At 53.7% G+C, this 25,000-nt stretch overlaps 1 protein-coding gene across 1 annotated transcript in view; it reads right to left on the reverse strand.

Moving 5' to 3' along the window:
• Window positions 1-25,000, reverse strand: part of LOC132470594 (eukaryotic translation initiation factor 4 gamma 3-like) — a 74,540-nt gene that overhangs the window by 15,928 nt on the left and 33,612 nt on the right. Inside the window, 13 exon segments of the mRNA XM_060069324.1 lie at window positions 463-547; window positions 3,834-3,955; window positions 7,697-7,838; window positions 7,968-8,072; window positions 8,733-8,969; window positions 9,782-9,928; window positions 10,161-10,358; window positions 11,848-11,997; window positions 13,533-13,673; window positions 20,045-20,169; window positions 20,881-21,178; window positions 22,809-22,894; window positions 23,757-24,764. Coding sequence (XP_059925307.1) covers window positions 463-547; window positions 3,834-3,955; window positions 7,697-7,838; window positions 7,968-8,072; window positions 8,733-8,969; window positions 9,782-9,928; window positions 10,161-10,358; window positions 11,848-11,997; window positions 13,533-13,673; window positions 20,045-20,169; window positions 20,881-21,178; window positions 22,809-22,894; window positions 23,757-24,764 — 2,844 coding nt within the window.

A 25,000-nucleotide genomic window follows, 5' to 3' on the forward strand; every position in this document is an offset into this window, starting at 1 on the left:
CCTAGACCATGAGACCTAACCCTAGACCATGAGACCTAACCCTAGACCATGAGACCAAACCCTAGACCATGAGACCTAACCCTAACCCCTTGTCACCACGGAGATGAGTCATAGTGTTCTCATTACGGTTCTGTACTTCTGCTGCCACAGCCACATGTACCATGGTGGGGTTAAGGGAATCCTATCTCATTGCTTTAGCTTAATGGCTCTAATGTGGAGTCTACTGCCGTGGAGTTACGCACATCATTTACATTCGGATCCATCTATACCTAATCTAACCATCTATAATAATCAAACAATCAGACCAATGAGACTTGAGTAAGTTCCCCTGTGCTCCAAGCTAGACTCAGGTTAGAGCACAAGGGAACTTACTCAAGTCTCATTGATGCTAACCTATGGGTCACCTGAGTCTATCCTAAGCTAGGGTCACCTGAGTCTATGCCAAGCTACCTGTGGTCTCACCTGAGTCGCCGGCCTTGGCGCCCCCACTGCTCCCCTTTATCCAGCTGACCCGAGGTCCTAGCTGGATCTTTTCATCCATCTGAGGCTGTGGAGACAACGTAGGACCCGTTAGTGGAGGTCTATCCTGGGAGTAAAGACATGGATCTAGACTGGAGGGATTCTCAGTGGAAACCGACCGCCTTCTTAAAGGTTGTATCAGCGATGTAGGGGTGACGTCACTTCTGTTGGTATTGAAGTGAGATCCCAAACAAACAGAGCCAGCTCCCCCCTCCCTTCCGTGTTTCGTGCATCCAGTAAAAACGATCATGAACGCAGCGCAAAACCCCAAAAGACCCACCCCTTGTTGGTGGTTGGAATACTATTTATTTTGGTTTGGAGTGGTTGGTACTAGTACCATTTGTTTTTTGTACGATCTCGCAGCGCAGGCTGCCTACAGAGACGCGTTCTCTTGACGGCCTGCGGCTAGTGGATTGCAAGGAAAGATCAGATGAATGGGATCATTTTGTTTCGGCTGATACAACCTTTAAATTGTAATCAACCCCAAGTTTAACTTTGGCCTTTATTGCTCTTTATTGGCCGGTGTTGTTGTAGGTGTGTCGAGTTGACCACCTCACATCTGTAGGTGTAACAGCAGTCCTCTGCCATTCACACCTGAAACAGAACATAGCACATCACCACCGGCAGTACCCCAGGCCTCCAGCAGGGTGTCCCACTGAACAGCCCATAATAGAGACCAGATGAGGAGCGGGAGGATGGGGTTGTGGTGAGATCGCCAGAGGATGGGGGAGAGAGCAGACTAATCTCGGAACACAAAGCAGCCGTGTGATGGTCACAGCAGAGATGATGTGTGAATGGCAGGCTTCAACTACAGTCGGTCCGCTATGGAAGATGTTTACGTGCTGACAATGAGAATAAATTAACTCCTGACAATCAATTAAGGAACTTCAGAGTAAAGTTAATGTGCATAATTAGCAGTAGATATTCTAGATTATACCAAAAGGATCTAGCCACAATGGGTCAAACAAACTACTGAGGTTAAATCATTGTCATCGTATGAGAAATTAGAGATTTCAACTCTGTTCTCCTGGTTTTCTAGGAACGGCAGTCAGTGGTCTGGGGAATGAATGCCAAACACAGCCACAAACTGGCTTTATGGTGCGTTGGATGGACCCTTGGCTTGTTCTTTCACAACATGTTTTTTGGAGCGTTTAAGTGTCTTCTGCAAAAGACGACAAAATGGGATTTATAGCCACAGTGGTTCCAAAACGAACACTACAACCACGAAACTGGGGGTGGCATTGAATCAGAGGGCGAGAACCCGAGGCCTCATCCCAGCCCAGACGTCCTCCAGAGAACGAACCGGACCAGGACCGGGGCTGGGAGGGGCCCGTGAGGAGAGAGAGGGAGGGAGGGAGGAGGCCGGTGAGGAGGTAGGGAGGGAGGGAGGAGCCCGGTGAGGAGAGGGAGGGAGGGAGGGAGGAGGCCGGTGAGGAGAGGGAGGGAGGGAGGGAGGAGGCCGGTGAGGAGAGAGGGAGGGAGGGAGGGAGGGAGGAGGCCCGTGAGGAGAGAGAGGGAGGGAGGGAGGGAGGAGGCCGGTGAGGAGAGAGGGAGGGAGGGAGGAGGCCGGTGAGGAGGTAGGGAGGGAGGGAGGAGCCCGGTGAGGAGAGAGAGGGAGGGAGGGAGGAGGCCGGTGAGGAGAGGGAGGGAGGGAGGAGGCCGGTGAGGAGAGAGAGGGAGGGAGGGAGGAGGCCGGTGAGGAGAGAGGGAGGGAGGGAGGAGGCCGGTGAGGAGAGAGGGAGGGAGGGAGGAGGCCGGTGAGGAGGTAGGGAGGGAGGGAGGAGCCCGGTGAGGAGAGAGAGGGAGGGAGGGAGGAGGCCGGTGAGGAGGTAGGGAGGAGCCCATGAGGAGAGAGGGAGGGAGGGAGGAGCCCGTGAGGGGAGAGGGAGGGAGGGAGGAGCCCGTGAGGAGAGAGGGAGGGAGGGAGGAGGCCGGTGAGGAGAGAGGGAGGAGGCCGGTGAGGAGAGAGGGAGGGAGGGAGGAGCCCATGAGGAGAGAGGGAGGGAGGGAGGAGCCCGTGAGGAGAGAGGGAGGGAGGGAGGGAGGAGGCCGGTGAGGAGAGGGAGGGAGGGAGGAGGCCGGTGAGGAGAGAGGGGAGGGAGGGAGGAGGCCGGTGAGGAGAGGGAGGGAGGGAGGAGCCCGTGAGGAGAGAGGGAGGAGCCCGTGAGGAGAGAGGGAGGGAGGGAGGAGGCCGGTGAGGAGAGGGAGGGAGGGAGGAGGCCGGTGAGGAGAGGGAGGGAGGGAGGAGGCCGGTGAGGAGAGAGGGGAGGGAGGGAGGAGGCCGGTGAGGAGAGGGAGGGAGGGAGGAGCCAGTGAGGAGAGAGGGAGGGAGGGAGGGAGGAGGCCGGTGAGGAGAGAGAGGGAGGGAGGGAGGAGGCCGGTGAGGAGAGGGAGGGAGGGAGGAGGCCGGTGAGGAGAGGGAGGGAGGGAGGAGGCCGGTGAGGAGGTAGGGAGGGAGGGAGGAGCCCATGAGGAGAGAGGGAGGGAGGGAGGAGGCCGGTGAGGAGAGAGAGGGAGGGAGGGAGGAGGCCGGTGAGGAGAGGGAGGGAGGGAGGAGGCCGGTGAGGAGGGAGGGAGGGAGGAGGCCGGTGAGGAGGTAGGGAGGGAGGGAGGAGGCCGGTGAGGAGGTAGGGAGGGAGGGAGGGAGGAGGAGGCCGGTGAGGAGGGAGGGAGGGAGGGAGGAGGAGGCCGGTGAGGAGAGAGGGAGGGAGGGAGGAGGCCCGTGAGGAGAGAGGGAGGGAGGGAGGAGGCCGGTGAGGAGAGGGAGGGAGGGAGGAGGCCGGTGAGGAGAGAGGGGAGGGAGGGAGGGAGGAGGCCGGTGAGGAGAGAGGGAGGGAGGGAGGAGGCCGGTGAGGAGAGGGAGGGAGGGAGGGAGGAGCCCGTGAGGAGAGAGGGAGGGAGGGAGGAGGCCGGTGAGGAGAGAGAGGGAGGGAGGAGGCCGGTGAGGAGAGAGAGGGAGGGAGGAGGGAGGGAGGGAGGAGGCCGGTGAGGAGAGGGAGGGAGGGAGGGAGGAGGCCGGTGAGGAGAGAGAGGGAGGGAGGGAGGGAGGAGGCCGGTGAGGAGAGAGAGGGAGGGAGGGAGGAGGCCGGTGAGGAGAGAGAGGGAGGGAGGGAGGGAGGAGGCCGGTGAGGAGAGGGAGGGAGGGAGGGAGGGAGGAGGCCGGTGAGGAGAGGGAGGGAGGGAGGGAGGAGGCCGGTGAGGAGAGAGAGGGAGGGAGGGAGGGAGGAGGCCGGTGAGGAGAGGGAGGGAGGGAGGGAGGAGCCCGGTGAGGAGAGAGGGAGGGAGGGAGGGAGGGAGGAGGTGCAGGAGCTGACCTTGGAGATCTTCATGAGCTTGTTGGGGTCGATGGTCCTGCTGTTCTTGGTCATGGGCACCGTGTTCCAGGTCTCCTCCCTGGGGGTCCGCGGCTCCCTCTGGTCTCTCTGCTCCCGGGGGTCTGGGGGGGGGGGGGTAAACAGCGGCGTTCAGACCAGGGGCCGGTTGCACCAACTGGGCGTAACTAAGCCTGGTCGTAACTGCTAAGTAGGTCTTAGTTACGACCTGGCGTTAGAATGGAACTAACGCCGGTTGCACCAACGGGACTTACGACTGGTCTCAACTACGCCCGGTCTTAGCCATGCGCGGCCATGTGAATGTTCCATGTAATGCGCATATCACCGCGTTGCTAGGATACCTCGTGACAACAGCTGTTTACTATTTTACTTGACATGCTGTTGGACACCGAAATAAATAATTCATTCGTTCACTCATTGTCATTCATCAATTGTGTTAATGCCTAACAATAAAACACTGCAAATTAATATAATTAAAATATGTATTTGTAATGTCTGGTTTACGACGAGCAGGCATTTAGACGGGAATGGTTCTTTTTGACAGAAGCAATGCATTGAACATCATCAAATGACAAGGAGCTAAATTGAGTTGTTTTGAGACTGTATGAGAGATTTGCTTAATTTGTCGGCCTATATAAAACATATAAACATAGTTAAAACAACATTCGCAACTGATTATAAGTTGAGAACGGACTAATCGGCCAGCGATATCTTCCCGACAGGCAGTCGATCTGTGAACACTGATCATATCGCCGGCTGTGCTTTGAAATGCAGTTTAGTGAAGCGTACTGAGCAGTTGCATTGGATTGGATGTAATTGCTATAGAAACAGCCTGGAATTTCAACTCTACGCCTGCCCCTGACCAGGCGTAGGATTTACGCCTGGTCTTAATGAAAAGAACGCTAAGCCCAGTTGGTGCAACCGGCGTAACGGTTAGGTTGGACTTAGAACGCCAAGTTACGACCAGGCGTAGTTACGACCAGGCGTAGTTACGACCAGGCGTAGTTACGACCAGGCGTAGTTACGACCAGGCGTAGTTACGACCAGGCGTAGTTACGACCCGGCGTAGTTACGACCAGGCGTAGTTACGACCAGGCGTAGTTACGACCAGGCGTAGTTACGACCAGGCGTAGTTACGACCAGGCGTAGTTACGACCAGGCGTAGTTACGACCAGGCGTAGTTACGACCAGGCGTAGTTACGACCAGGCGTAGTTACGACCAGGCGTAGTTACGACCAGGCGTAGTTACGACCAGGCGTAGTTACGACCAGGCGTAGTTACGTCCAGGCGTAGTTACGACCAGGCGTAGTTACGACCAGGCGTAGTTACGACCAGGCGTAGTTACGACCAGGCGTAGTTACGACCAGGCGTAGTTACGACCAGGCGTAGTTACGACCAGGCGTAGTTACGACCAGGCGTAGTTACGACCAGGCGTAGTTACGACCAGGCGTAGTTACGACCAGGCGTAGTTACGACCAGGCGTAGTTACGACCAGGCGTAGTTACGACCAGGCGTAGTTACGACCAGGCGTAGTTACGACCAGGCGTAGTTACGACCAGGCGTAGTTACGACCAGGCGTAGTTACGACCAGGCGTAGTTACGACCAGGCGTAGTTACGACCAGGCGTAGTTACGACCAGGCGTAGTTACGACCAGGCGTAGTTACGACCAGGCGTAGTTACGACCAGGCGTAGTTACGACCAGGCGTAGTTACGACCAGGCGTAGTTACGACCAGGCGTAGTTACGACCAGGCGTAGTTACGACCAGGCGTAGTTACGACCAGGCGTAGTTACGACCAGGCGTAGTTACGACCAGGCGTAGTTACGACCAGGCGTAGTTACGACCAGGCGTAGTTACGACCAGGCGTAGTTACGACCAGGCGTAGTTACGACCAGGCGTAGTTACGACCAGGCGTAGTTACGACCAGGCGTAGTTACGACCAGGCGTAGTTACGACCAGGCGTAGTTACGACCAGGCGTAGTTACGACCAGGCGTAGTTACGACCAGGCGTAGTTACGACCAGGCGTAGTTACGACCAGGCGTAGTTACGACCAGGCGTAGTTACGACCAGGCGTAGTTACGACCAGGCGTAGTTACGACCAGGCGTAGTTACGACCAGGCGTAGTTACGACCAGGCGTAGTTACGACCAGGCGTAGTTACGACCAGGCGTAGTTACGACCAGGCGTAGTTACGACCAGGCGTAGTTACGACCAGGCGTAGTTACGACCAGGCGTAGTTACGACCAGGCGTAGTTACGACCAGGCGTAGTTACGACCAGGCGTAGTTACGACCAGGCGTAGTTACGACCAGGCGTAGTTACGACCAGGCGTAGTTACGACCAGGCGTAGTTACGACCAGGCGTAGTTACGACCAGGCGTAGTTACGACCAGGCGTAGTTACGACCAGGCGTAGTTACGACCAGGCGTAGTTACGACCAGGCGTAGTTACGACCAGGCGTAGTTACGACCAGGCGTAGTTACGACCAGGCTTACGCCCAGTTGGTGCAACCGGCCCCAGGGCGTCAACGAGACTCTTGCGATCAGATAAAAGGCTGCCATGTCCGATGTCGTTGTCCTAATGATCAAGTAAGTCTGTAACAGACAGACTTAAAATATAAAGATGACTTAACTGTATTAGTGGAATATATCTTTGACTGGAATACTTTTTCACACACACATCGCTTATCCAACTCCTCGCTTTGACTGCTTTCATGGTCTGACGTTAACGCAAACCAATTTTAACAGCGTAATTTCGCAGTTCATGGCCCACCTAGGCTGTACCACTTCGGGTTACTCCCCTCTAAACAAAATCGACTTGGTTGGGACGTTGCGTCTGTTGAGTGAGTGAGAGGTTGCGGGGGCACAGCTCAGACTGCCGGACGGCGCTGCAAGGAACTTTAATGAACGCAATATTGTTATCCCGCAGTAATCAGCCCGACAGCCCCCAAACGTTAACGGCCCACCGGGAATTCTCCCGACTCCCGATTCCCACTCCGCCACCGTGCGTGCGTGCGTGTTATTCGAAAGTTCAGTGATTGAAACAAATAAAAGCCTGGGCTATTGCCGTTTTACGATAGGCCTACCACTGCGGGTCTCTCTTCTTACTGTCCTTCTCAACACTCTCTGATCTCACTAAAAGGCTAGTAGCACGAAATCAAGGGATATTTAGAATAGAAAAAAATGTGCGATTAATCGCGAGTTAACTATGACATTAATGCGATTAATCGCGATAAAATATTTGAATCGCTTGACAGCACTAATATATATATTTTAGGGGTGCAACAGATAAAAAAAAGATAACAAGACAAATGTGACTTTAAATAAAATCTTCAAATGTGTAAAAACAAAAAGTGAAAAAATAATCCTGCTTCCTTTAAGCATAGTCAATATTAAAAAAAATTGCAGTCTGAGGCATTATTCCTTCTTCTTTTTAACATGGATAGTAAATAATCCCTAACCCTGGATTTTGCCTTTTCTGCATTGCCTGGGGAGAGTTTAGAGTCTACACTCTCTCGACAGGAAACCGCATGTTCTTCAGATGGGCTTTAGCTGCTTATGGAACGTCCTGATGTTAGGTCTTTAGGGCCCTCCCGTATTAGCTCCTGCCATCACCATGCTGGCTCTGAGGTCTCCAGGGCCTCATGTTCCGTATTCAGAGCATGTTTCTCTGAAACTAATGAACAGGGAGCCCTCTCGGCTCCAACTCGCGCATGCGATCCCCCACCTCTGTGTGGGCTCTGAGGTCTAATGGGAGCTCTGTTTCGAGCACTAAAACGAACGCATGAACAGGCGTCCATCTTGGCTCCATCTACTGCAGGCGATGAGCCCTCCATGCTGGCGCCTACCTGGCCGTCGCTTGGCGGCGTCCTTGTTGAGCAGCTGCTGCTGCACCTTCCTCTGCTCCTCCTGCTCCTCGATCTTGGCCTCCTTGTGGATCTGCTCGATGGTCTTGGGGCCCTGGTCGGCTCTCCTGGACACCCAGTCGTGCTGCGGGGGGGAGGGGACGGGGGGAGGCACCGTCACCACAGAGATAAAGGCAAAGGCCTGACGAGATCTAGGGGTGTAAGGTCAGGACCATTATACACTGAAGCTTTATTCATACACGGCGACACTCACCAACCGCAGGTCTATAATGTCTTGTAACATGAACCGTATCCGTGACGACGTCTTCCGCTCCTTGACAATCTTTTCCATCTGACGGAAATACTGATCCATGCGTGGCTGGAGTGACGAGAGGGACCAGAGAGACATTTAACTCAGTCGAATGTTTTCTTATTACAAATGGCAGAGTAAACTCAACATTCAGACCAGATCTGAAGGCCTGCGAAAAATAAAAAGTTTCTGAAATAATTACCATTAAAAGGACCGTGAATTCATGAAAATGAAAGAGGGGAAACTGGGGGATAATCTGAATGCAATAGGAAAAACCGGCATTGAATGCAGCGTAATGCGTGAAGTGGCCTCTTTACGTAATGCAGAAGGCCCACGTACCACATCAGCTGAATAATGAGTATCCCACAACTCAAATGCAGGAACAACGGCTCTACATTGAAGCCCAATATATTTGCCTTGACAATCGAGATCTGTGTTAAAGATAATATGAATCCACGGTCCCCAACGGTCACTACAATGGAGCCATGTGGTTGGTGTCAAGGCTGAGACTGGCTGCTCCTCGTAATCACAGCAGCAGAAAGCTGCTCCACCACGCGGCATGGCTTGACCCAAGCCTGCTCAACAACCAGACCCATGGAACTCTGCATGTTTATATGCACACAAGAAACAGGGCTACCATCGGAACGTTTCAGGTGTCTTAACTGCTGCCTGACCCAACTAAGCCTGCTCACAGACCAGTCCGTGACCGACTGGGCAGAGCTGGCTCACCTTGGCTTTGGCGAAGTCCAGGTCCTTGCCGATGGTGGTGAGCAGCCGGCAGAGGCACTCCAGTGACTCCTGGTCGTGGTTCTTCAGCAGCTTGACCACGCAGTCGTGCATGATGGCCTCCGTCAGCATCTTCAGCTTGAAGAGCTCCCCGATGAACTTGATGTTCCCGATGGAGCGCCTCCGGGCCTTGTCCTTAGCCTCCTCCAGCTCCGCCTGGAGCAGCTCCCGCTCCGAAGCCTGGGGGGGGGTAGGGTGAGGGTTAGGAGGGAGGAGGAGTGGGGGGCAGGGGAGGGGAGGAGGGAGGAGGGGGGAGGAGAGGAGGAGGAGAGGGAGGAGGGTGGAGCAGCGCAGGAGGGAGGAGGGGGGAGGAGAGGAGGAGGGAGGAGGGGGGAGGAGGAGGGAGCAGAGGGGAGGAGGGAGGAGGGGGGAGGAGAGGAGGAGGGAGCAGAGGGGAGGGGGGAGAGAAGTGGGGAGCAGGAGAGGGGAGGGGGGAGAGAAGTGGGGAGCAGGAGAGGGGAGGGGGGAGGGGGGGAGGAGGGGAGGGGGGAGAAGGAAAACAGAGAATAAATCAACAAACCACCGTGCAGAACGTTACCATGAGAGCACAAACAGCCCCATCTGCAACCTTAAAATATACTAATGATATAAAATACATCAACTTACTGTTTTTGTGAATAATCAAAGTACTTCACCAGACACTCAGAAACAGGTAGAACTGAACTGAGAATCCATCACTATAAAGAGTATAATGTTGTGTTGATCAATGACTAAAGGTCCCATCACGAACCGCGTGGGATGATAGCTTTGCATTCATTTGAATGTTGAAGCGTGAGAAGTATAATCGTTTGTGAAATAGCGTGCCAGCCCCTCCTTGACTCTTCATTCCCTTCAGACTCCTCCCTTACCCCCAGAGGGGGGCCGGCCCTGACGGGGGTCATTGAGGTCAAACACCCCCACCCCTAGGCTATCCCGCCCCATAGAATGCGTGCTTTATACCGATGCATCATTACAGGTTGATGATCCACCAGAGCTGCGTGTTTGATGCGTACCGATGCAGCAGACTCCAACTCTCTCTGCTTCCTCTCAAACACCACGTCGTCCACCTGGTCCTTCTCAAACTCCTTCTGGCAGCGGTTCAGCAGCAGCTTGCGGAAGTTCACCGTGGTGTTGGGCTTGTCTGTCATCTGCACCTTAAGCTGCACACACACACACACACACACAGTTTAGCATTTAAAACGTAAAAAGTGATACAGAAATATATGGGAAAAAAAAACAACCAGCATAAAAAGACATCTCCATTTAGACACTACAGTGGAAAAGGACTAATCACTTTCTACCCCCCCCCCCCATCCCACAGCCGTCTAACCAGAGACCAGTCCCTCGGTCCACCCCTCAGAGACCCCACAGGGGGACATCACAGCGCCGTACCGTTGCCAGGCAGCGGCACATGTTGCCGTAGGCGACGGAGAAGCTGGGCTCGTCGATGGCCTTCTCGAACACCAGGTCGATGACACCCTTCAGACGCTCCTCGGTGTCGATGGTCAGGTCCGTCACCTGCTTCATCAGCTGGTTGAACATCTGGGGGGTTAGCTTGTTCAGGATGCTGCGCACCTTCCGGAACAGCTCCTGGTGGGGGGGGGAGGGATGACAATGAGACCGGGTCGAGGTCCGTTCCGGGTCAAGGTTTGTTCACCGGGTTGAACGAGCTTCCGATTGGCTTGTGAATCGTGCCGGTGTTCGATTCGATGCTCATTCTACCTGTTCCTCAAGGAGCTGTAGATGAGAAACTATTCTCTTGTCTAAATGTAGTTACTGAAGGTGTATGCACTTGGTTAAGTTATCGTCTTGCTATGATACTTTAATACTTGAGTACTGGTATGGTTTTGTGTGATGAAAACACCAGGGTTAGGGTTAGGGCTAACCCATCTGAGGGTATGAGTTCTATTGTATAGGTGGAAGGCTGTTCTCCATGGCTTTGGTAAACAGACTGCTGATCTCAGCTCCTCCTCTTCTTTGTTCGCTCTGGTGAAGAGGCGCTCAGAGTTACATCGTTTACGACTGACGGCTCGTACCGCAAATCAGACAGAAACCTCATTGTTTCCCATTCTTCAGGAGAATAACATGTTTTTAGCTTTTTATTGGCCTCACTACCTCCGGAGGTCTGGTCCGAGCCGGTCTGCCCCGCCTCATTGGACTGTTAATTGACAGCTGTCTGGCCAATAATAATTTAGTGTCAGAAGGGGGCAGGGCGTCCAAATTTTGAAATTTAAAACAGGTTTACCAAGGGACTGTTACCAAATTGATGAACCGGTAAATATTCTTAGAACCTTTAGCAAGCTACTCAGAAACGGGCAGTATATACTGAATGCAGGTGTATGGCCTGTTGCACTGCAGTGTGTACTGCAGTGTGTAGTGCAGTGTGTAGTGCAGTGTGTTGTTGTGCAGTGTGTGGTGCAGTGTGTGGTGCAGTGTGTACTGCAGTGTGTACTGCAGTGTGTACTGCAGTGTGTGGTGCAGTGTGTAGTGCAGTGTGTAGTGCAGTGTGTTGTTGTGCAGTGTGTAGTGCAGTGTGTAGTGCAGTGTGTAGTTCAGTGTGTACTGCAGTGTGTACTGCAGTGTGTAGTGCAGTGTGTTGTTGTGCAGTGTGTAGTGCAGTGTGTGGTGCAGTGTGTACTGCAGTGTGTACTGCAGTGTGTAGTTCAGTGTGTACTGCAGTGTGTAGTGCAGTGTGTTGTTGTGCAGTGTGTAGTGCAGTGTGTGGTGCAGTGTGTACTGCAGTGTGTGGTGCAGTGTGTAGTGCAGTGTGTACTGCAGTGTGCAGTGCAGTGTGTACTGCAGTGTGTACTGCAGTGTGTAGTGCAGTGTGTTGTTGTGTAGTGTGTAGTGCAGTGTGTGGTGCAGTGTGTGGTGCAGTGTGTGGTGCAGTGTGTAGTGCAGTGTGTACTGCAGTGTGTGGTGCAGTGTGTGGTGCAGTGTGTAGTGCAGTGTGTTGTTGTGCAGTGTGTACTGCAGTGTGTGGTGCAGTGTGTAGTGCAGTGTGTACTGCAGTGTGTGGTGCAGTGTGCAGTGCAGTGTGTACTGCAGTGTGTACTGCAGTCTGTTGTAGTGCGCCCACCTGTGTCTGGTTCACCTCCGTCTCCTCTCCCACAGCCTCTCTCTTCAGGCCGGGCTTCCAGGCGTTCTCAGACTTCTTCAGCTGGATGTCGTCCGACACGTTCATGATGATCTTTCTGGGAGGGGGGCGGCGAGCCCCCATGTTGACCATCTAGTGGGTGGGGGGGATTTGTTATATTTTCACTCATATTTTATTACGATTTTATTATTCAATTTTTGCATTTTGAGCAGAGCAATTGTGAGAAGCATTGCCTTGTTAAAGCTAAATAACTTTGTAGTATTTGATAAAGGGCTTAATTGAATTTAACTTAATCTGAAGAAAGTTAAATCAAATGATTAACCTTTTGCTCTTCTAATGGAAGACCCTACTGAAACTAATGACTGAAGCATGAGGAGAAGTTAAACCTTTTCTTGGGTTTTGCCAAAATCTTTTGGTTTTTAAACATGGTATGCAAGTCAATGAGGTAATTTGTCTGAAACATATATGACCAGAAAATTTGCATATTCCTAATATGATTTTTATCAAAGGGATTGTATTGGTAATATTAACTGCAAGATGATTGTCAACAACTATACTTATAGTTAAACCAGTTACATTTTCTATTAGTTAAAATAAGCAATCTATTATTTGGCCTGCAAATGTATTGATACAGGCAAATGTTTCACACAACTAACCAGCACAAATTGGGTAAGGAGCTATGTTCAGCTCCTTCATTTAGAAAGAGGCTGAACTCAGTAGGATCTGTGGGACTGCTGCAGTAGTCTTCCCACCATTCGTACTCAACTATCCGCCCTGTTACTCATATATTGTAAATGTTCTCCCAACCCACCCTCCTCGTCATCACACGTATATTACCTTTCAGTTATCTTGCGAAGAGTTTTATCATTGTGGCATCGTGACCCAACTACATTTGCTCTTGCCTGAGGACGTGGTTAACCTATCCATTCAGCCCTTCTCTGTTAGCTGGTACCATCGAAATGCACAACACTTTAAAACACATCAAGTTATAAGATCATCTTGAACTGAGCTGCAAAATATGACTAGGAAAACAAAATGGTTGAAAAGAGGCGTAGCATAGCTGTGAAACAGGACAATACTGCTGTCTTCTTAAGGCTGGTCTAGAACCACAGCTCACACAGATAGAGCCAGCTGACACACAAACACCCCCACAATGGTTTAGAAGCATCTGCCAGGCCAACAGTGATCATATTTTCCCCCCTCTGAGGGTAAGGTTGGTCAAGGCGTTGTGCCGTCAATTGTTCTGAAGGATTCCATTGATCAATGGTACGTGAAGGAGAGAGGGGATTCACCATTTGCAGTCATAAGGGAGCTTTATACATTTGTGTGTCTCTGTGTCAGCATGGAGATGAGGCTGTTGGTCCATATTTGTTGATATTTGCATCTGCATGTATGTTTGATGTGTTGATAAGTGTTTAGTGCTGGTGAGTGAGTATTTAACGAGTGTGTGTGTGTTTGTGTGCGTGTTTGATGCACGTGTGTGTGTGTGTTTTAATAAACATGTATGTATGTCATATGTTTGATGCACGTGTCTTTTTTAATGCACGTGAGCGAATGTGTTCATTAAAAAAACACATACACACATGTGTGTTTAAATACAGATGTATGTGTGTCATAGATTGATGCACATGTGTCAGCCTGTGTCTGTGTGGGTGTGCGTAACTCACAGGGGGACCGCGAGCCCCGGTCATCTGTCTGCCAAAGTCGGCGAACGCAGGCGTGAAGTCGGGTCCCCTGGAGACGACGCGCGGCTCTGACACGCGCTGCTGCTGCTGCTGCTGCTGGGATGGCAGCTTGGTCTGGTTGATCTGGAGGACACACAAAGTCCATAACCCAGGGGCCACAACACACAGTCCATAACCCAGGGTCCACAACACAGGGTCCACAACACAGGGTCCACAACACAGGGTCCACAACACACGGTCCATAACCCAGGGTCCATAACCCAGGGTCCACAACACAGGGTCCACAACCCAGGGGCCACAACACAGGGTCCACAACACAGGGGCCACAACACAGGGTCCACAACACACGGTCCATAACCCAGGGGCCACAACACAGGGTCCACAACCCAGGGGCCACAACACAGGGCCAAATAACCCAGGGTCCACAACACAGGGTCCACAACCCAGGGGCCACAACACAGGGTCCACAACCCAGGGTCCACAACACACAGTCCATAACCCAGGGGCCACAACACACAGTCCATAACCCAGGGTCCACAACACAGGGTCCACAACCCAGGGGCCACAACACAGGGTCCACAACCCAGGGGCCACAACACAGGGTCCACAACACACGGTCCATAACCCAGGGGCCACAACACAGGGTCCACAACCCAGGGGCCACAACACAGGGTCCACAACCCAGGGGCCACAACACAGGGTCCACAACCCAGGGGCCACAACACAGGGTCCACAACCCAGGGGCCACAACACAGGGTCCACAACACAGGGTCCACAACACACAGTCCATAACCCAGGGGCCACAACACAGGGTCCACAACCCAGGGGCCACAACCCAGGGGCCACAACCCAGGGGCCACAACACAGGGTCCACAACACAGGGTCCACAACACACGGTCCATAACCCAGGGGCCACAACACAGGGTCCACAACCCAGGGGCCACAACACAGGGTCCACAACCCAGGGGCCACAACACAGGGTCCATAACACACGGTCCATAACCCAGGGGCCACAACACAGGGTCCACAACCCAGGGTCCACAACCCAGGGTCCATAACCCAGGGACCACAACACAGGGGCCACAACCCAGGGGCCACAACACAGGGTCCACAACCCAGGGTCCACAACCCAGGGTCCACAACACAGGGTCCATAACACAGGGTCCACAACACACAGTCCATACACACTACATTAATGCCCTTAGTTTTACACTGAGGCCCTTAAGGTGCGAACACACCAAGCGCGTACCTCGCGTACCATTCGTAGTGTTGATCAGCAGAGAAATAGTCCGCCAAGACGTTGAGGTTGCTTAGCAATCAGAGACTCTGTCCATGCAAGTGAACGGAGCGTTCACTCTTCGTCATAACTATCAAACCAAACATCCTTCACATTCACCGAGCGAACATTATGAGAGTAAAATGCACATTTCTCGCTAGAAATGTTTCCATAAACGCATTTAATGGCGTAACTATGTTACTATTTCCACCCAGAATAAAGAAAGTTGCCGGCCGTGGCTGCCATGGACATGGCTGCTCTGGAGTCCGAGGTAGGAAACCCAAACGCCGCCGTGTTTGGGTGATAGAGTTTAGATCGGGTTAGATTAAATAATCTCGGATATAAATAACAATAATCGGGTTAAATAACTTCACATGGTGTGTCTGGTGTGTTTCCAGCATTCGTAGTGTTGATCAGCAGAGATATAGTCCGCCAAGACGTTGAGGTTGCTTAGTAACCAGAGACTCTGTCCATGCAAGTGAACGGAGCGTTCCCTCTTCGTCATAACTATCAAACCAAACATCCTTCACATTCACCGAGCGAACATTATGAAAGTAAAGTGCACATTTCTCGCTAAAAATGTTTCCATAAAAGCATTTAATGGCGTAACTATGTTACTATTTCCACACAGAATAAAGAAAGATGTCGGCCGTATGCTTCTGTCCAAGCTCACTACTCTCTGCCAGTGACGTCGGGTCAAGCTCAACGCTGATTGGCTATTGCGGCACGTATGAGCGTATATATACGCGCGTATGTGTACGCGCCTCATACGCCCCTACAGCGAGTAAAATGTTGCTTGGTACGCATGATACGCGTGCACGCACCTCATACGCGCGTAAACCAATGCTTCCCTATGGAAAAATTGCCGATTTTATACGCGTGGTACGCAGGTAACGCGTTTGGTGTGGCCGTACCTTTAGTGTTACACTGAGGCCCTTACACTGAGGCCCTCTGTGTTACACTGAGGCCCTCTGTGTTACACTGAGGCCCTTTGTGTTACACTGAGGGCCTTAGTGTTACACTGAGGCCCTTAGTGTTACACTGAGGGCCTAAGTGTTACACTGAGGGCCTTAGTGTTACACTGTCTGTAATACCCCCCCCCCTTCTTTGCCTGTAAATATAAATGTGTCCTGCTTGTACTGTCCCCCTGTCTGTAATACCCCCCCCCTCTATGACTTTGTAATTTGCGACTTTGGGTATCTGAAAAGCGCACTATAAAATAAAGATATTATTATTATTATTAAGTGTTACACTGAGGCCCTTTGTGTTACACAGAGGCCCTTTGTGTTACACAGAGGCCCTTTGTGTTACACAGAGGCCCTTTGTGTTACACTGAGGCCCTTTGTGTTACACTGAGGCCCTTTGTGTTACACTGAGGCCCTTTGTGTTACACTGAGGCCCTTTGTGTTACACTGAGGCCCTTTGTGTTACACTGAGGCCCTTAGTGTTACACTGAGGCCCTAAGTGTTACACTGAGGCCCTTTTTTCCCATTTCAACGGTGCTACTCGGATACGAGGGGCCTGGGAACGCCAAGTCGGAACCAGATGTGGGGTGGGGGGGGGTAGACACAGAGGGACATAAACACACACACACAGAAAGAGAGACAGAGAGAAGGTAGAGAAACAGAGAGAGATAACTCCAGCTCTTGTGTCTTTGAGCTGCCCAGCCCCCTCCCCCTCTCTCCCTCGGTTTGTTTGGGGGAGGTGGTCGTGCCGTGTACACCAACAACCCTGCCCAACATGACATAGCATCAACGCTATTTTAATCAAAACAGTGTTTCAGGGCAATAGATGCTGCGTCCATACGTACAGAAGTCGCCCCAGACCTAGCGGGGAATAGCGCATACACACAAACACAACGACAAGGGTGAGAGGCGAAACCCAGGAACCCACTCAGTATTGGCTGTAGGTACGTACACCAGCCCCATGTGTATTGATTCTTAAAAAACAAACTCATTTCACATATTCATGTCCGAAAGGGGGTCAGATATTGACTGTAGAGCCAGACGGTAAGGAGACATTCCCCCTCACTACTTCAGACTTCTTCCAGACTTTCTTCAAAAGCAAAACTAAAGGAAATGTGGTTCCTGTTAGAGGTGCGGTTCCTGTTAGAGGTGTGCGGTTCCTGTTAGAGGTGTGCGGTTCCTGTTAGAGGTGTGCGATTCCTCTTAGAGAGGTTTGCTTCTGGACAGAGCCCACTAGAGCCTCTGGACAGAGCCCACCAGAGCCTCTGGACAGAGCCCACTAGAGCCTCTGGACAGAGCCCACTAGAGCCTCTGGACAGAGCCCACTAGAGCCTCTAGACAGAGCCCACTAGAGCAGGGGTGTCAAACGTACGGCCCGCGAACGGGTTTAATCCGGCCCGCGAGATGATTTTGTGAAGTACAGTATTGTAAAAAAAAAAAAAAATTATAATTTATTTTATAAAAATCCTTCCTAGCATTACATGGATTGCATTGACTGCCACTGATTAATTTGTTGTACATTGAACTACTGGACAATTGTGTGTAACTGGAAGTCGCTTTGGAATGTAACGTAAAATGACCTGCTATTTTTCAATGAAGGAAACTGCTGTTCTTAATGTGTCCACTAGAAGTCGCAATAGCAATTATGTTAAGCAAGCAAACTTTATACCGGGGCTGAGCAGGGATAAACAGGTATAAACAGGTAGTGCAGCTAGCCCGGAGCTACCTTGTCGTTCTGCCTTATACTTTCAACATTATGCGGTTTGGCACTCTCATTGCCCCAAAATGTCGCTGTCAAAAAGACGAAAAGTGGACAAAGAGTGTAGAATTTTCCAAGAAAAATGGTCATCGTCCTTTTTATTCACGGAAGTAAATGGGAAACCTGTGTTTGGTGTGCTCACAGCATGTTTAATTTTACATAATTATGCCATATTTTTACCGGTCCGGCCCACTTGGGAATAGATTATCCTCCATGTGGCCCCTGAGCTAAAATGAGTTTGACACCCCTGCACTAGAGCCTCTGGACAGAGCCCACTAGAGCCTCTGGACAGAGCCCACTAGAGCCTCTGGACAGAGCCCACTAGAGCCTCTGGACAGAGCCCACTAGAGCCTCTGGACAGAGCCCACTAGAGCCTCTGGACAGAGCCCACTAGAGCCTCTGGACAGAGCCCACTAGAGCCTCTGGACAGAGCCCACTAGAGCCTCTGGACAGAGCCCACTAGAGCCTCTGGACAGAGCCCACTAGAGCCTCTGGACAGAGCCCACTAGAGCCTCTGGACAGAGCCCACTAGAGCCTCTGGACAGAGCCCACTAGAGCCTCTGGACAGAGCCCACTAGAGCCTGCCAATAGACACATGCGTAGATACTCGCCCAGAACAGAAGCATGCGTAGAAGAATCTGTGTGAACCTTCCTGCAGCCATAGCCCTCACTCCCTCACCTCTAAGACATCGGGATTGGTTTGAATATATCACTTTGTTGTGTGTTTCACTAGAGCATTCAGCTCTTGAGTATACAACTAAGTATCTCATATACATATCAATATATACCCGTTAGGGGTACATATTAACATTAGTTAGGGTTAACCCTCACCCTAACGGGTATATATTAATATTAATTAGGGTTAACCCTCACCCTAACGGGTATATATTAATATTAGTTAGGGTTAACCCTCACCCTAACGGGTATATATTAACATTAGTTAGGGTTAACCCTCACCCTAACGGGTATATATTAATATTAGTTAGGGTTAACCCTCACCCTAACGGGTATATATTATTAGTTAGGGTTAACCCTCACCCTAACGGGTATATATTAACATTAGTTAGGGTTAACCCTAACCCTAATATAAACCCGTTTCATATCGCTCTGCAAGAACAGTCTGCATGGAGACGGCTGTCAGGTGATCCATCGCACTAAGCTCCAGCACCTCGTCACTCATTGGTGGGTTAGGGTTAGGGGGAGGGGCTAGCTCACCTTGTCAAGCACCTCGTCACTCATTGGTGGGTTAGGGGGAGGGGCTAGCTCACCTTGTCCAGCACCTCGTCACTCATTGGTGCGTTAGGGTTAGGGGGAGGGGCTAGCTCACCTTGTCCAGCACCTCGTCACTCATTGGGGGGTTAGCGTTAGGGGGAGGGGCTAGCTCACCTTGTCTAGCACCTCGTCACTCATTGGTGGGTTAGGGTTAGGGGGAGGGGCTAGCTCACCTTGTCCAGCACCTCGTCACTCATTGGGGGGTTAGCGTTAGGGGGAGGGGCTAGCTCACCTTGTCTAGCACCTCGTCACTCATTGGTGGGTTAGGGTTAGGGGGAGGGGCTAGCTCACCTTGTCCAGCACCTCGTCACTGATTGGTGGGTTAGGGTTAGGGGGAGGGGCTAGCTCACCTTGTCTAGCACCACGTCACTGATTGGTGGGTTAGCGTTAGGGGGAGGGGCTAGCTCACCTTGTCCAGCACCTCGTCACTCATTGGTGGGTTAGGGGGAGGGGCTAGCTCACCTTGTCCAGCACCTCGTCACTCATTGGTGCGTTACGGTTAGGGGGAGGGGCTAGCTCACCTTGTCTAGCACCACGTCATTGATTGGTGGGTTAGCGTTAGGGGGAGGGGCTAGCTCACCTTGTCCAGCACCTCGTCACTCATTGGTGGGTTAGGGGGAGGGGCTAGCTCACCTTGTCCAGCACCTCGTCACTCATTGGTGCATTAGGGTTAGGGGGAGGGGCTAGCTCACCTTGTCCAGCACCTCGTCACTCATTGGTGGGTTAGGGTTAGGGGGAGGGGCTAGCTCACCTTGTCTAGCACCACGTCACTGATTGGTGGGTTAGCGTTAGGGGGAGGGGCTAGCTCACCTTGTCTAGCACCACATCACTGATTGGTGGGTTAGCGTTAGGGGGAGGGGCTAGCTCACCTTGTCTAGCACCACGTCACTGATTGGTGGGTTAGCGTTAGGGGAGGGGCTAGCTCACCTTGTCCAGCACCTCGTCACTCATTGGTGGGTTAGGGTTAGGGGGAGGGGCTAGCTCACCTTGTCCAGCACCTCGTCACTCATTGGTGGGTTAGGGTTAGGGGGAGGGGCTAGCTCACCATGTCTAGCACCGCGTCACTGATTAGTGGGTTAGCGTTAGGGGGAGGGGCTAGCTCACCTTGTCTAGCACCGTGTCACTGATTGGTGGGTTAGCGTTAGGGGGAGGGGCTAGCTCACCTTGTCTAGCACCACGTCACTGATTGGTGGGTTAGCGTTAGGGGGAGGGGCTAGCTCACCTTGTCTAGCACCACGTCACTGATTGATGGGAGCCCCTCGGGCTTCTGAACACAGGCCGGCATGAACTGGAAGCGGAGCAGGTAGTCCCTGTTGTACTGCCTCTTCCCGGGGGACTCCGCCAGGTCTGGGGGGACGACAGACACCAGGAGTGGGAAGGAATGAGGGGGAACATTTACAGTTTAGTGATTAGTATGGACCCACAGACAGCACCACAGTAAAACACTTCAGTACTAACCCTTCTCCATAAACCAGAGCCAAACCACGGACCCCAGGGACGACACCAGGGCCCCCCCAGGACGGACCCCTGGGACGACACCAGGGCCCCCCAGGACGGACCCCTGGGACCACACCAGGGCCCCCCAGGACGGACCCCAGGGACGACACCAGGGCCCCCCAGGACGGACCGCTGGGACGACACCAGGGCCCCCCAGGACGGACCCCTGGGACGACACCAGGGCCCCCCAGGACGGACCCCTGGGACGACACCAGGGCCCCCCAGGACGGACCCCTGGGACGACACCAGGGCCCCCCCAGGACGGACCCCTGGGACGACACCAGGACGGACCCCTGGGACGACACCAGGGCCCCCCAGGACGGACCCCTGGGACGACACCAGGGCCCCCCAGGACGGACCCCTGGGACGACACCAGGGCCCCCCCAGGGCAGACCCCTGGGACGACACCAGGGCCCCCCAGGACGGACCCCTGGGACGACACCAGGGCCCCCCCAGGGCGGACCCCTGGGACGACACCAGGGCCCCCCAGGACGGACCCCTGGGACGACACCAGGGCCCCCCCAGGGCGGACCCCCCCCGGCCTGCAGCGCCCCCCCTCACCTTCCGTGTCCGGGGCTCCGGAGCTCTCCTTGTCCCCCGGGCCGCCGCCGCTGTCGCTGCTCTCCGTCTCCGAGGCGTGCCCCGCCCCGTTCCTCATAGGCCCCGCCCCGTTCCTCATAGGCCCCGCCCCGTTCCTCATGGGCTCCGCCTCTCCGTTCTCCTCCGGGGCGGCGGGCTGGGCGGGGGCCCCCCTGACCAGGAACCGGGCCGGGATGGTGGGGGGGATGTTGGGCGTGGGCAGCAGGGCGGCCGGGCGCGGGGGGGTGTGGGGGCAGCACCGCAGGGGGCTCTGCTCCTCCTGGGGGGGACACACGGCGGGGCAACATGAGGGCCTCGGGTCCTCACTGGGGGGGACACACGGCGGGGCAACATGAGGGCCTCTGGTCCTCACTGGGGGGGGACACACGGCGGGGCAACATGAGGGCCTCTGGTCCTCACTGGGGGGGACACACGGCGGGGCAACATGAGGGCCTCGGGTCCTCACTGGGGGGGACACACGGCGGGGCAACATGAGGGCCTCTGGTCCTCACCGGGGCCTTGAGACCCTTTCTACCATGGGGACGTGCACCGGGATGTTATCAGAGGACCAGCCTAGACGCCTCTCGCTCCACACTGGAGCTCAGGGTGCAGTTCTGGGTGTCTAACATGTGTTCAGCTGGCTCCACACTGACTGGAGCTCAGGGTGCAGTTCTGGGTGTCTAACATGTGTTCAGCTGGCTCCACTGGAGCTCAGGGTGCAGTTCTGGGTGTCTAACATGTGTTCAGCTGGCTCCACTGGAGCTCAGGGTGCAGTTCTGGGTGTCTAACATGTGTTCAGCTGGCTCCACTGGAGCTCAGGGTGCAGTTCTGGGTGTCTAACCTGTGTTCAGCTGGCTCCACTGGAGCTCAGGGTGCAGTTCTGGGTGTCTAACATGTGTTCAGCTGGCTCCACTGGAGCTCAGGGTGCAGTTCTGGGTGTCTAACATGTGTTCAGCTGGCTCCACTGGAGCTCAGGGTGCAGTTCTGGGTGTCTAACATGTGTTCAGCTGGCTCCACTGGAGCTCAGGGTGCAGTTCTGGGTGTCTAACATGTGTTCAGCTGGCTCCACTGGAGCTCAGGGTGCAGTTCTGGGTGTCTAACATGTGTTCAGCTGGCTCCACTGGAGCTCAGGGTGCAGTTCTGGGTGTCTAACCTGTGTTCAGCTGGCTCCACTGGAGCTCAGGGTGCAGTTCTGGGTGTCTAACATGTGTTCAGCTGGCTCCACACTGGAGCTCAGGGTGCAGTTCTGGGTGTCTAACATGTGTTCAGCTGGCTCCACTGGAGCTCAGGGTGCAGTTCTGGGTGTCTAACCTGTGTTCAGCTGGCTCCACTGGAGCTCAGGGTGCAGTTCTGGGTGTCTAACATGTGTTCAGCTGGCTCCACTGGAGCTCAGGGTGCAGTTCTGGGTGTCTAACATGTGTTCAGCTGGCTCCACTGGAGCTCAGGGTGCAGTTCTGGGTGTCTAACATGTGTTCAGCTGGCTCCACTGGAGCTCAGGGTGCAGTTCTGGGTGTCTAACATGTGTTCAGCTGGCTCCACTGGAGCTCAGGGTGCAGTTCTGGGTGTCTAACATGTGTTCAGCTGGCTCCACTGGAGCTCAGGGTGCAGTTCTGGGTGTCTAACCTGTGTTCAGCTGGCTCCACTGGAGCTCAGGGTGCAGTTCTGGGTGTCTAACATGTGTTCAGCTGGCTCCACTGGAGCTCAGGGTGCAGTTCTGGGTGTCTAACCTGTGTTCAGCTGGCTCCACTGGAGCTCAGGGTGCAGTTCTGGGTGTCTAACATGTGTTCAGCTGGCTCCACTGGAGCTCAGGGTGCAGTTCTGGGTGTCTAACATGGCCATGAGGTAATTTGACCTGCAGTGAGTACAGAGCCACCGTGACATTGAGGAGCAGGTGGGGGCGGCCTCCTCACCTTGCTCTCCTTCTGGGGGCCCTCTCCTCCAGGGACCTCGTTTGGTTTCCTCCAGCTCTTTGGTGTGGCAGAAGAAGTCTGGCCGACTGCAACACACACACACACACACACACACACACACACACACACACACACACACACACACACACACACACACACACACACACACACACACACACACACACACACACACACACACACACACACGTTTACTAATTTGCATTTGAATTTGCAATGGCGGAAACAATAGCAAATGTGGTTGAAACATGGAGTAGACTACATTAAAGTCAATGTCATCAACGTTACTTTGGATACACACAGGGGAACAGACTCAAAGCACAGAGAAAATCTAAGAACAAAACTGTGATGATCACATGGGGCAAAATATAATGTTTTCCATGTGACCTGGCCTGCACAGCTGGCTCTACCGTATGGCTTTAATAAATAGGAGAAACAATTTCCACGAAAGAAGCTTTGTTAAACAGCCCTTCTAGTACATGCATACTGCCAACGTACCTTAAAGGCAGTTTAGACAGATGAGTCGCTCTCCAGCCTATTGAGTACCAGTTGTTATAGTGAGGAAACTGCCTTTGATGAGGGGAGAAAGTAGTAATATATATATATATATATATATGGGCTGTTAAAATGAGAGCGAAAACAATGAGATAACGTAATCTTTTTATTTTTATTTTTTATCGATTAATAAAAATTTACCAATGTCAACCCACAAAATGTCAACACTCATATCAGAACTCCTTTTTGTTTTTAGTTCCACTTACTTTACGTTAGACTTGCAATAAGCGACTGCCTGTTTACAATTCCCAAAACTGTGGCGTTCCGTATTTCATATTCAACCCACACTGAGTGAATCAATAAAACTCAAGATCCATCCATCCATCCATCCATCCATCTATGTATACATGCACACAGTGTAGTTCCACTGCTCACCTGTAGTGGGACTCTTCCTGGCGAGTGCTTGCGGGTGGGACCCTGCCTTCTGGGCCCCTGCCTTCTGGGCCCCTGCCTTCTGGGCCCCTGCCTTCTGGGCCCCTGCCGTGCCATCAGCCAGCCCAGTAGGGGACTCCAGGCCCGCTTTCAGAGGAAGAGCTTTAGTGTCCACAGGCTTGCTGGGCTCCCCAGCCTCCGCCGGGGCCTGCACCAGCGGGGGCAGGCCAGGAGGGGGCGCAGGCATGGACGTCAAGGGGGCAGAGGAGCAGGACAGGGTGACCGGAACCACGGCGACAGGAGTCTTAAGGGCCACATGGGCCCCAGGGCAAGCAGTGGCCCCCACCGGGCTCTTCTCTGTGGCCAGCGGCTCCTGGGAAACCTCTTTAGAGGCCGGTGACGAAGCCTGGGGCTGGAGTACAGCTGAGGCCAGAGGGGAAGGCTCTTGCGCTGGGGAGTGCGGCTCGGCTGGGGGGTCTTCGAGGCCATTGAGGGCCTCGGGAGCTTGGACCGGTGGAGTGGCCAGAGCGCAGGGGGTCTCTGGAAGAGGCTGCTCTGTGCTGGGGGTCTGAGGAGGGGCTGCAAGCAAGGCCTGGGGCTCCTTGGGGCTCTGTGTTGGAGGGGGTGCCAGGGGGACTGTGGGCTCCGTGGCGGTGGCGGAGGGCTCCACGGTGGAGGAGGGCTCCACGGTGGAGGAGGGCTCCACGGTGGAGGAGGGCTCCACGGTGGAGGAGGGCTCCACGGTGGAGGAGGGCTCCACGGTGGAGGAGGGCTCCACGGTGGAGGAGGGCTCCACGGTGGAGGAGGGCTCCACGGTGGAGGGGCGTTCCCCAGCGCTGGCCTCTGCTGCGATAGGCAGGGGGCCTGCTGGAGGGGCCGCTGAGGGAGGCTTGGGGGTCTCAGCAGGGGAGGCGGGGGGGCTGGCCTCCCGTCTCCTCACTGCGGGGTCGGGCTGCAGCGGGCCAGGAGAGGAAGACTTCTGGAGGCCCGGCTCAACTTTTGGTATTTCATCTAGAAACAGGAAATATACAGCACCCTTTAACGTGTGCACAACATGAAGGCTGGAGACAGAACCATGACCCGGGCGTTACAACGAGGCTGGAGACAGAACCATGACCCATGACCCAGGCGTTACAACGAGGCTGGAGACAGAACCATGACCCGGGCGTTACAACGAGGCTGGAGACAGAACCATGACCCATGACCCAGGCGTTACAACGAGGCTGGAGACAGAACCATGACCCGGG

The sequence above is a fragment of the Gadus macrocephalus genome, chromosome 13 (assembly GCF_031168955.1).
Source record: "Gadus macrocephalus chromosome 13, ASM3116895v1".
NCBI classification, from domain to species: Eukaryota; Metazoa; Chordata; class Actinopteri; order Gadiformes; family Gadidae; genus Gadus; species Gadus macrocephalus.